General features: G+C 43.6%; 1 protein-coding gene across 2 annotated transcripts in view; it reads left to right on the top strand.

The window, feature by feature from the left end:
• GHDC (GH3 domain containing) overlaps positions 1-13,175 on the top strand; it is a 65,011-nt gene that overhangs the window by 16,818 nt on the left and 35,018 nt on the right. Inside the window, exons 2-8 of one of the 2 annotated variants that reach the window (XM_073572343.1) lie at positions 1,514-1,779; positions 2,380-2,576; positions 3,645-4,248; positions 4,385-4,574; positions 5,807-5,878; positions 7,221-7,354; positions 8,267-8,355. In XM_073572343.1, coding sequence (XP_073428444.1) covers positions 1,518-1,779; positions 2,380-2,576; positions 3,645-4,248; positions 4,385-4,574; positions 5,807-5,878; positions 7,221-7,354; positions 8,267-8,355 — 1,548 coding nt within the window. In that variant the 5' untranslated portion in view covers positions 1,514-1,517. Of the gene's footprint in view, positions 1-1,513; positions 1,780-2,379; positions 2,577-3,644; positions 4,249-4,384; positions 4,575-5,806; positions 5,879-7,220; positions 7,355-8,266; positions 8,356-13,175 lie in introns of those variants that run through there. The other variant, XM_073572344.1, reaches the window with a different exon arrangement.

A 13,175-nucleotide genomic window follows, 5' to 3' on the forward strand; every position in this document is an offset into this window, starting at 1 on the left:
GCTGACTCTTCGACGGTAAACATTTCACACGCTGATTTGTGGAGGAAGTGGCCGGAGGCACCTCCTCCACCAATGCTGACAGCGGGCGGGAGACAGCGAGCGGCCGGGTACGGTGCAGCCTGTGGACCTCAGGTTTCCAGCTCCACGGCTGTCTCGGTCCGCACTTTGCCCAGGTCTGCTCCAGAGGCTTCGGACAGAAGGACGCATCTCTGGTTATATTATAAATATTATTTTTTATATTTTTCACTGTTTATTACAAATTAGTGTGTTTCTGATTCATAAAAATAAACATCATACAGATGACAATGCAAATGAAAACTTTCCTTTTTTTTTTTTTCAAAATGAAAGTCCGATGATGATTTTTTATTTCTCCAGTTGCGTGAACGCAAGCCTTGTAGACACCGGATTCTGAGCTAGTGTCACCATTGCTGCATTATCGTACCTTCAATATGAGGGCTTAGGACCCCATCTGTAGAATGTGTGGGTTTCCTACCAACATCCTAAGACCACGTGCACACGTTCAGTATTTGGTCAGTTTGTTACATCAGTATTAGTAAGCCAAAACCAGGAGAGGAACAATCAGAGGAAATGTATAAGGGTAAGTTCTCACTATGTGTGTTTTCCTTAGTTTTTCTTAATTTTTTTTGCAGCATTTTTTATGCGTTTTTTGTGATTTTTGCTGTGGTTTTGGCATGCTAGATTTGTCTCCTGTGCATGCTGATAACGTTTAGTGTTGGAAAAAAAAGGCATATCCTAGAAAATTTAGGTTTTGGCACAAAGAATTCAGCAATACCTGATACCTCCATTTTTTGTACGGTTTTCCACCACCCGTTCAATTCAGTGAGTAAAAAACGCTGAAAGAAATGACATGCTCTATGTCCAAAAGCCATGCAAATCCTGTTGACAAACAAAACAGTGTGTGCATGAGATTTCTGAATTCTCATGGGCTTTGCTGGTACTGTAAAACGCAGCTGAAAATTTGCATAAAAACACATAAAAAATGCCTAGTATGAACTTAGCTTTATAGAAACACGTCACCTCTTCTACATTTTTCACCCGCTCCTGGTTTTGGCTTACACATTATTACTCTTATTATTATTATTATTATTATTATTATTATTATTATTATTATTATGCATTTATATAGTGCCATTTATTCCATGGCGCTTTACATGTCAAAAGGGGAAATATAGACAAGTGTAATATATACAAGAGTAATATACAAGTGTAAGACAAGGGACACACAAGTACATAAGGAGAGGGGACCCTGCCCGCGAGGGCTCACAGTCTACAGGGATGGGTGAGGATACAGTAGGAGGGGGTAGAGCAGGTTGTGCGGTGGTTCAGTAGACCGAGGATCATTGCAGGCTGTAGGCTTGTCGGAACAGGCGGGTCTTCAGGTACACACACCAAATACTGACCGTGTGAACGGGGCCTAATGTGGGCTTTTGCTTTTTAAACATTTTTTCCAACAAATCTAGGGCTCCATGACTAAGACAGTTTTACATTTTAGGACAATGTATTCCTTGATTATTACCTCGGTGACCTGTGTGAGTATCCTTCTACTTCTCCTGTGGCACGGTAAAAGAGTAAATCGATGGATGTCTGACCTGACGTTCCGGTGGGGACTGACTGCCCTGTCCAGGGAGAAACACAGAAAGAGCCTTGAGCGGGACACTTCTAATACTCAGGATATACAGGAGAAACTGCTATTGGAAACCTTAGAAAAGCACCAAAATACGGAGTATGGTCTCAAGCACAATTTCCAAAGCTTACGGGGTAAGTACAGTCAAAGCCTAAAGATAGTCCAGCTAACTACTAAATTGATGGGTATCTGCCATCTTTTCATTTGGGCAACTCCAATCACACTAATTGAAGTAAACAAATATATACTATTCTCAGTTATATAGATAACATACTGTATACAGCCGTTGTTGAAATTAAAGGGGTATTCCACCTTGCACATTGATGGCATAATGTACAGTGGATAGGCGTCACTCCGATGGGATCTGCATCTATCCTTAGAATGGGCTGCGTCACTCACCTGCTTTCAGTGAACAAGTGGTCACAGTTCTCATACAAATCAATAGGAATTTCACCTCTCCTGTGACAGCAGCACGTCTCAGGGTCCTATTTTCAACATGGATACAGGGATCTGCATTTACTATACATTTATGAGTTGTGCTGTGGACATCCATAACTGACCATGTTAGGAACATACCTTTAAAAGGAACCTGTCACCCCTGGGACGTATATGACCTAGTAATATGGGCATACAGGTAATAGAAATCTTACACAAGCCCTACTAGTCCTTGAGTTTTTTAATATTCTTTTATGCACCACATTTGGTAATACAGGTCTGTAATTGCATCTTTGTAGATGTGTCCTCATTTCAGAAGCAGCACCCTCTGACTCAATACACGGATTATAAAGACTATCTACAGCGCACATCACAGGGAGAAGAAAACGTACTGGTGCAGGGAAGACCTACAGCCTTGGTGGCAACTGCAGGGACTTCTGGAAACCGATCCATGGTCCCTATCAGTCATAAGAGTGCAGCTGATCGTTTCAATCAGGTATCCTCCATGCATATTTGTATCCATGTATTCTTGTCATCTGGCTCTGCCATATGTTTGGGATTATAAGATGCACTTTTTTCCTTTAAATTTGGGGGGAAAATGGGGGTGCGTCTTATAATGTGGATATACCTTACAGGCCGTGGTGGAGCCAGGGTCCCGGGGTTGCTGCTGGAGGAGGCAAGAGTGGAGTTTTGCTGCAGGCCGGGATGAGGGGGTGTTCCAATGTGCGCCGCTGCAGATGTTCGGTGGCGCGGGGGTTCTGCCGACGTTTTGTGAAAGTCCAGAGCCCCCCGCACTTACATGGTTTACTCTGCGGTGGATTCCGGGAAAATAGCTGCGGGGGGCGGCGCATGTGCAGATGGAGATCTCCGCACCAAGATCTCGGGAGATGAGATGAGATAGTAATTTGGTAGTTGTTGGACAGAATAGAAGTAGATTGTCTCAAAAACAGATATGAAATTCTCTTGGTTCGCTCTACAGTTAGGTTAGGTCAGACACCACCTATAATGGGTGCATGCGTTATGCAGTCAGGGCATACAGGTTCTTAGAGGATTTGTCCACTCATATTTATTTAAAAAAAAGCGCACACAGAGTTTTGTCAAAAAAAAAAAAACATTGCATGCTTGCCTACCAATCATCTCCTCTCCTGGCACTGCTAGGGGGTCCGCTCTAATCCCATGCTCCAGAAGGGTCGGATGCAGCTAATCATTGCTATATAGCTCATCACTCCTGCAGATAGTGATTGTCTGCAGCTCCTGCACTTCTAGAATAGGATATATAAGTAGACAACCCCTTTAAAAGTATGCATTCAGATGACTTTTTTCAAGGAGGTCTCCATCTATATTGTGTAACTGTTCCCAACGTGCTTGACTTCTGTTTCATTATCAGGTCTCTTTAGCACAGGCCACTTTTTTTAAGTCAGAAGATTGCACAAATAATATTATAGAGCCCTCACAGGGAATCCAAAAACTCAGGTGTTAAAGAACTTGATGAGAATCGTTCATACTTTGTTACATAGTCATTACTATCTGTGTCTCCTTTCTAATCTACTGTCTCATATTCTAGGGTACAGCTGTATATCTGGAAATCATTAATAACACTTTTCCCGGAGCTTTGGAAAAAGGGTTTAAGTTCACGTTTCCACCCACTGTCCACCACTCTGATGCAGGGATTCCTGTTATTCCATGTCCGTCTACCTTCTCGGCAAGTTTTCTGAAGGACTTCTCCTGTCCTCCATTACCGGTCCATCCCACCATGTCTTACCGCGAGAGACTGTATACTCAGCTGCTCTTCTCGCTCAGGGACCCAGCTATAAGTATGCTTGAAGCCAACTTTTTCTGGCTCCTTCGCTATATGTTCTCCATTTTGGAGGACTGTTGGGAGTCTCTGGTTACTGATATTCAGAAAGGACGCCTGAATACAGAACTCAAAGTTCCTCTAGAGACCAGACAGCAAATAGAAGACATGCTTGTCCCCGATGCACCCCGAGCTTCAGAGCTGCACTCTCAATTCCAAAAAGGATTTCATGGGATTGTGAAGAGATTATGGCCCAAGCTACAGGTGATTCTGGCCATGGAAAGTGGAGGCAGTGACTTGGATCGACAGATTCTTCAGGACGGAGTATGTCAAGGGATTCCAGTCTATTCACCGATGTATTGTGCCGCAGAAGGTATTGGATTCATGTTCACCTGCTTCTCATCTATCCTAATGTACAGTATTTTTAATGCTTTATTGTCTGATTCTCTGTTCTTTTATTCTTTCTTTTCTAGTATTGTGTCATTGTACTAATATCTCTTCTTTCCCAGGTCTAATTGGAGTTAATATTTGGCCTATAGAAGATGTCCCACAGTACGTCCTGTGCCCCCGATCTGTATTCTTTGAGTTCATACCTGTGGATATTAGTGATCAGGAGCAGCCAACTACATTGTGTATACAAGACGTGAGTGCAGACAACGCCTATGAGTTGGTTATAACGAACAGAAATGGACTGTACAGGTGAGTACGCGGCTTACAACATCCTTTGTTGGATTATGACCAGGCTTGGTTAGCGAATGGCATGTCTTAAGAATTGTACCTGTACACAATCTTCTGTGGACATCTGAAAATTCTTCACATCTTCAGTGTGGAGAGGAGGTCACTTTCTTAATGCAAGTCTAAGACTCCGAACGAGGCTTTCATTAAGAAAGGAGCACACGATGTATCGTGCATAGTGTTTGCCATTGAAGGCTGCTGAGGGACATGCCAGATCACTTGCCCCCTCAATCAGTAGTCATGTTTATGACGAACACGGAGTAGTTTGAGGACTGGCTACTGAGTCGTGTCACTGATTTGCTGATAACTGTATATTAATATATGGCGTATAATGTATGTGAAAATAAACTCAAAGGCTTATTCCCTAAATAACAAGTTAACCCCTATCCATCATATAGTGGATAATTTGCTTATAACTGTGGCCCAACTGCTGGGTCCTCTGGGAATCCTGAGAATGGGACTGTGCAGTCTTGAATGGACTGGATTTGCACATGCTCGACCTTAGGTCCATATGTTCTCCATCGGACTGAAGGAAAAAGCTGAGGACAGCGCTCCATTATTTCCAGTAATCTCACAGACAGTGAATGGGAGCAGAGGCTGAGCATGCATATCTCTATGCCATTCTTTCTCAACGGCACTGGCAGAGATAGGCGAGTCAAGCACTTGGCTTTGTCTGAATGTCATATAGGCGATGAGCAGAGCAGATGTTTGCATGCTCAATCTCCAATCCATTCTTGGGATCGGTGGGGTTCCTAGCAATCGGGACCCCCGCGATCATTTAGTTTTCTCCTGTCCTATTGGTAACCCTGTCCGATGGATAACTTATTATTGTGGTACAATTACTTTAATTAAAATCCTTGTGCTAGCTATAGATTTCTCCAACAGTTCCTCTTGTAAAGTACAAGTGTGAACATGGCACGATATGGCAGCCTGCCTCTGATAATTACATTGCTTGGAAATGCTCCGTGGAAAATTAAAATGTGTTCTGATAATATATTTTCTGATCTTTTGCTGTGTCCATAATGTGCCTGGTAACAATGATACTATTAGTCCTGTATCCCAGCTGTGGGGAGAGTTTGTGAAGTGGCGTGTTTTTATGTCTGATTCATTTTATTCATTCAGTATCCGTTATTTCTACACGTTTCCTTTTTTTCTTCTTCCTCTGACTATGATGATGGTGATTATCTGTATTTTAGGTACCGGCTTGGAGATGTTGTACGAGTTACTGGGTTCAATAATCAGAGCCCTATAGTGACTTTTCTATACAGGTACGTTTGAAAAGATTGAATTTTAGTATTTACTTCCAGTTAAAATTGATATAAAAAGTTGAGATTTTGGATCACTGTTCACATTGAAAGAAAAGTATGGTAAGGTAGGTAATTTTCTGGTGATTTTGCTATGAAATGATGACCGTTTTTGGTATTTTCCTCAATACAACACACCAAATCATTGCCCAAATACTCATACTGACAGATTGCGTGGCCTGTCAGGCTTACCCTATAAATTTCAACATTAAAAATGCTTTATCTTCTCATCCTATTAAGCTAGTTTGCTTTGTTATGTCAGCGAAATTGACGTCAGCAATGCAACCATATTATTATAGAATAACAGGTCATCGGTTTCTCAGAGACTAATGTCACTGGTGTTTCAACATAACTCAGTAGCACAAGTGAAAATACAAAAGTCTCTAGTTCCATCAGGGAAATCTGCTTCTTCCTCCTCTTATGAGCTGCCACTTCTCCTTCCCAGCCTCCTGAACCCCTCATTTACTCATACATCTGTCTTGGTCTAGACAAGTCTGACTGCCAGCTCACTGAGGAAACAGAGCACAGCTGCCTATTGAAATCCATGGAGAGGGTAGGGAAGAGATAGAAGGTTTAGAAGCGTGAGAGAGGCAGAAAGTCAGACCAGTGCGCTGCTTTCTAGTAAGTGTTTATCACACCCCAGACCTGTATTCACCTTCTGGGTAATTATTAATTACAGTAAATTGGAGATAGAGCCTGCAGAGGGGAAGCCTGGTGAAGAATGCAGGGTACAAGCCATACAATAGCAAGAAATTGTGTTATTCCTCATGTACATGCAGAGGACAGCTACAAAAACCCATCTAAAATGGCAGCTACCTATATAGTTTCAACCAATATGGCTGATCACCCTGTTGTCACTTTGACAAAAATGACAATTACAAGAAAATGAAAAATGCCGATATTTTAGTAAAAGAAACAGAATTACTAAAGTTTTGGTTGCTGCTCTGTCAGATTTGCATTTTCCCCAGGACCTAGGAAGATGCTCAATATGATTTTATACTAACATCTTGCTGTATACACAGAGACCCTAATGTCATCATTTGATACATTAAAAAATAATCTGCCATTTATGGCTTTCCTAAGATGTCCTCCTAACATGCACTGACTAATTAGCCCCCTGATGTTGTACAAAGGACATCTGAGAACTGAGCCCTCCTGACACTCCTTACTGGGTGACTCAATCATTCATGTTCCTTTGCCCCCTGTCAGTCGCCCTTCCCTGTGTAACTGTGGTGTAAAATTGTCTTATTTACCTGTCTGTTATTGTGACCATAAAATACATTAACATATCTTTTTTTTATGTTAGGAAAAGCCAAACGCTAAATGTGCGCGGAGAGCGGATTTCAGAACGTGACTTCTATAAGACTCTCCGCAGCACAGTGAATATGTGGTCGGGGGCTGCTCTTCTTCACTACTGCTGCTTGGAGAGCACCGTTCTGGGTAGGTGGTCCCGCCATCATATAAGTATGTCCTATACATGTTCAAAGCTAATTAATCAGATGTAAATGAGTAAAATCCCCAAAATCTGAAAATATGAATTGAGACATTTTAGCCATTGAAAAATTCTATTAATTTGTACTATGCAGAGAAATGTCACATAAAACTGTCTTCACCGTTATATATACAGTAGTTGTTACTGGATTTCTAGTCTTCTTCCTCTATGAAGGGGCAATTTGCATATTTAATTTCCCAGAGGAGCGTACCTGGTGTATATAAATCTCCTCACTCTGACATGCCAGGCTTGGCTTGTCACTCCACATGGAGAAACATTACCCCTTAGATCCCAAATTTATAGAAGAAATGCTTTCTGAACAAGTACACAAGACATCCTTAAAGGGGTTATCAATGAAGAACACATCTGTCGATATGTCCTATTAAAACTAATGGAAATCTTAGGCTCTTACTCTAGAGGACAGCAGTGTATTACATGGATTCCCATTGAATCCAGTGGACTCTGTGTAATACTATATGTTTTAGCACTTTTCCAAGGAACCTCTTAGTACCTGGGTTTCCAACAGCCACACATGATGGGGGTATTCCTACCTTACACATTTGAAATATATGCAGAGGAAATGTCTGGTAGGAGCAATTCCCGCCCCATGTCTCGCCTACCATCCCCAGAATGGAAGCCATGACATCCTCTCCCCCCAGTGAGGTGCCACATCCCAGGTGAAATGTTAATTTTAAATTGATCATAACTAATTTTTAAGTATTTATCATAGGGCAGTTCAGTTTTTTTAGAAAATTAGTTGGATCTGCCAGCAAATACAAATCTTAGTTACCGAATGTGCAACATGTACGGTAATTGGATCCTTCCATGTATAAGAAAATATCTGTTTCCGGTCATTGCAGGTCCATTATCTGGCGGCTCTGACCCACACTATGAAGTGTTTGTTGCCCTGAAGGGAGTGAGAAATCTGACTGAAGATCAGAGATATAAGGTATGCCACAATGACTTGTGCTTGTACTTATTTTTAACTTGTGTGCTGGACATACCTGTGCAGTGTAAAACATATAAACTGCACAATAACTTGGGGATTTATTGCGGCTTTCATGAAGGTTGTATTGGTCACAGGAAAAAATACAAATAAAGCAGTTGACGTCCGTGTCAATTATTATGCAAATTGTATTTGTATCATGAACATGTAATTTTTTTTTGTTTTTCAAATAAATTCTTTGGATCACTGAAATCAATTTCCAACACCTATGATAATTAGTTTACTAAGTGAGTCCAATTAAAGGAAAACTACAAAAGAAGGACATTCCATATTAAGCAGGCCACAGGTTTCAAGCAATATGGCAAAATAAAAGGATCTCCCTGCTACTCAAAAAAGCATCAAGTAGTTCAGTGCCTTGGACAAAGTATAAAAAACATTGGATGTTTCATGAAACATTAAGCATGCTCATCGTACTGTGAAAAGATTTGTGGCTGATACAAAGTAGAGATGGGTTCATACAGTTAAAGCCATAATGTGGAAGGTTTCTGCCAGACAAAATCATTTGATTAAGAGAGCAGCTGCTAAAATACCACTACAAAGTGGCAAACAAGTAGTTGAAGCTGCTGATGTCTATGGAGTCCTGCAATCCTCAAGGTGTAGGACCCTCCAGAGGCTTGCAATTGTGCATAAACCTACTATTTGGCTACCCCTAATCAGTGCTCACAAGCAAAAACTATTGCAGTGGGCCCACACATACATGAAGACTAATTTTAAAACCATTTTGTTTACTGATAAGTGTTATGCAACTCTGGACAGTCAGGTCCAGATGGGTGGATAGTGGATGACCACCATGTCTCAACAAGGCTGCAATGTCAGCAAGGAGGTGGCAGAGTAATTTTGTGACCGGAATCATGAGAGAGCTGGTAGGCTCATTTTATTGTCCCTTAAGGTGTGAAATTGACCGCAGCAAAGTGTATAGAATTTCTGACTGACTACTTTCTTCCATGGTACAAAACAACTAACCATGCCATCTATAGGAAAATCATCTTCATGGTTGAGAATACGCCACTCATGCTGCAGGGAATACCTGAGTGATTGGCTGCTATGGGCATAAAAGGAGACACAATCATGGTGTCATCACCATCCTTCCCTTACCTTAACCCTAGTGAGAACCTTTGGAGCATCCTCAAGTAAAAGTTCTATAAGGGTGAGAGACAGTTCACATCAAAACACCAGCTCTGGGAGGTTAATTTGACATCCTGCAAAGAAAATTAAGCACAAGCTATCCAAAAACCCACAAGTTCGGATGCTAAACTTGTGAAGGTGATGTCAAAGAAAGGGTCCTATGTCAACATGTAACTTGGTCTGTTAAGATGTTTTTTTATTTCAGTAAATGTGACCTCTTAGTGTCGCAAATTGAGAAAGTGACCATGTTCAGTTCTTTACAACCTATAAAATATTTGGAAACTCCGTTGTACATAATATGGAGTAGCTCATTTTGAGTTTGCTTAATTTTGAAAAAAAATCTTTGGGAGCTTTGTCCAATAAAATGTAATTTATGCTCTAACAGGTGATGATGGGAACATTACACTAATTCATTTGCATGTACCATTTAGTAAAAAAAAAAAAACAGCATTTGCATAATAATTTGGAACGCGGTGTATATACCAGAAGATATAATTTTACACATTTGTGTACTCTGGTCTCTACATTTGCAGAAGACTAAGAATATAGACTAAACGTCCCCTTGCAGTAGTGCACTCACATAAAATCCTTGGTTTTTTTTTAACATAGGACTGTAATCGTTACATGTAAATATGGCAGCAATTACTTGTCAAATGAGCAAAACGCTTATTCTTCTTGACTTTTTTCATTAAGTCCATTTATTATAAAATTAATATTTTCAGTATTGTTGTCTGCAGCACATCTTCCTTTGTAGACGAAGCTATGAGTAGTTTGAGGGCTTGGCTTGTGCAGGACTAGTTAAATTTTAACGGTACCATTTCGGGTACAAATAATGAGTGTAAAAACTTGTATTTTGGGGGTGTGAAGGCTGGGGTCTTTTATAAAGTTTGCATTATTGCTATTTTATTTAAAGGGAATCTGTCACCTGAAATTTGCGGGCTATGTAAATGCCCTGTGTCCAGTCCGATGGGCTGTGTTTCTTCTTCTTTTCTCCACCCCATCCGTGGCCGACGTCCACGATATTTTCTGGAATTAGAGTAGTTCTCCTCCATATTTCGCACGTGCGCAAAGCAAACACAAACCCCTGACGAAGCCACTCTAGGTGGCGACAAGCGTCGGGCACTTTCTCGCCCTGTCTTCACTTCACATTGGTTCTGCCAACTGATGCCAGCACTTCAGGCCGCAATGCATGGGTGATTGTTGCTGCATATTTCAGTCTGTGTGTTGCTGGTTCTCCATATTCATCCATGATTTTTACCATAGGCATTATTGGCCTGGGTGATCTAGTTCCATCCATTTATCTGCAGATGTCATAATATGTTTCATTTTCTGACTTATACAATTTCTTTTTGTGGTTCCTTCTTCCTTATCAGGTGTAGGGGTCGCCACTTTACTTTATCTGCATTTATATAATTACTTTGTCGCCTTATTGGGGGACACAGAACCGTGGGTGTTATGCTGCTGTCCACTAGGAGGCGACACTATGCATAATCTGAAAAAGATTAACTTTGGCTCCTAATCTGCAGTATACACCCCTGGACGGCGTCAGCCTTCTCCAGTTTTTGCTTAGTGTCGCAGGAGGCACACCTAAGATTTTTTTTTTTACTCCGTCTATTTCCTAGATTTTTTTCCAAAAGACTACAGATGAAGAAAAGAGGGTCTCCAGCGAGACTCCCGGCATGGCTCCCTCCTCGGTCCCCTATTAGGGGTACCCGGTTGAGGTCGAGGTGGCTATTCCCCATGTCGCTCCCTCACCAGTCCCTCGGGTACTGGTTCGAGGTTGAGACCCCCCTCCTTCCTCAGTTCCGTCCGGCTCTGGGTCGAGGTCGAGGCGACGATGAAGCCCCCTGACGGTGACAGCAGCACCCTCCCTAATCCCCCTCTCGGGGTATTAGGTTGAGACACCGCAGGTAGGGCCTGTACCAGGCACCAGGGACCCCAGTCCACCTGTGGGCTCCTTTTGGGACCGGAGGAGGTGCAGCGAGGCACGGCACTTATCAGAGACCGGGCTCCCTGCGCCCCGGTCTCTGCAGCAATGGTGCCCCAAAGGACCCTCCACAGGACCCCAGTCACATATATGGCCCCACCGCCAGCCCTCCTTTCATTCTGGGGGGGTCTGGTTTAAATCCGACCCCCCCCGCGGACGACCGCGCCGTCCTGGAGCCCTGCTGGGCAGGAGACCTCAAATTTAGGCCGCGGCTTCGGCCTAGCCAAAGTCGCCGCCCCATTCCCGCCCCCCGGCCCGCCCCCCGGATGACGAAAATGACACTGCAGTGTCATAGAAGGGGCGGATTGAGGCAGGAAGGGCGCGCTTTTACATGGCCCAGCGCGCCCTTTTCCAGCTCTCCGCCCCCTTCCCTCTCCACCTCAGCATCCGGTGGCCATCTTGCTGCACCTGGAAGAATGCAGCACAGCAGTCTCCGGGGGGCACAGGACGTGGGACTTATCAGCGCTGGACCTAAGGGGGAGCACCGGTGGGGTAAGATCACAGCTGGGTCCTTGGTACTCAGCTGTGAATTCCTATACCATATAGCGCTCTCCTACTCCTTTTCTCTGCGTAGATACCCCTGTAGGGCCTCCACTAATCAGCCTAGGTACTATGTCGGGCTCAAGGAAAAGAACCAGGCAAGACTGCTTTTATGCAGTCTGCACAGCCTGCAAGGCCACTCTCCCCAGCGGCAGCACGTACCCGCACTGCCGGGATTGTACCCAAAAAACAGGATCAGAACCCCAAGAAGTCCCTACCAACGCTTCTGCGACCGCTACTGCTCCGGAATGGGCGACTCAGATGTCGCAGTCTATGACAGTCTATAGATAACCTGACCTCCACATTACTGCAGGCTCATGTCTCGGCTATGAACGTTACCCAGCAAAGGGACGTCGGGTCTCATGATCAGGGCGCTTCCGACAGTTCGAGGCGTAAGCGGACCCACAGGTCACGTTCAGCTGCGTCCTCACATAGCAATAGGTCTTCCCCCTCCAGGGAAAGATACAGTGGCCTCAGGTCACCGAGGCCGTCCCCTTATAGAGAAGAACAATGCGGATCTCCACAACGATCCCAGACCACGGGAAACCTCCGCTCTAGTTCGCCCGCTAGGGAGCTCCTTAGCGATGCGCAGGCCTCAGAGGGCATATGTGACTCCAATTCAGATAACGAAACAGAGAACGCTTTGCTCCCTTGTCCCCCTAGCAATACTGCGATAGTTGAGGATATCGTCTCTTCCATTCTTCGGGTGCTGGACATTTCAGATCCAACCCCGGAAGCACCAGAACACAAGATTTCCTTTGAAAATGTTCAGAAACCATCGAAGGTCTTCCCTAATCACCCGGAATTTCAAAAAATCCTTTCTAAGCATTTTTCGCAGCCTGAGAAAAAATTCGCCAATCGCAAGTATTTGGAAGCAAAATACCCCTTTCCACAGAAATATACCAAGGATTGGACAGATCCGCCTGAAGTGGACCCTCCAGTCTCTAGGCTGGCAGCACAAACGCTTCTCTCGCTGCCGGACAGTTCAACCCTCAAGGACACAGGAGACAGACAAGTCGAACGCATGGCTCGTTCAATCTTTGAAGCGGCAGGTGCCTCTCTGGCACCCGCATTTGCTTCAGTTTGGGCAGCCAAGGCCATCATGGCTTGG

This window comes from Dendrobates tinctorius, unplaced genomic scaffold, assembly GCF_039654945.1.
Source record: "Dendrobates tinctorius isolate UK_male_01 unplaced genomic scaffold, ASM3965494v1 ptg000032l, whole genome shotgun sequence".
NCBI lineage: Eukaryota > Metazoa > Chordata > Amphibia > Anura > Dendrobatidae > Dendrobates > Dendrobates tinctorius.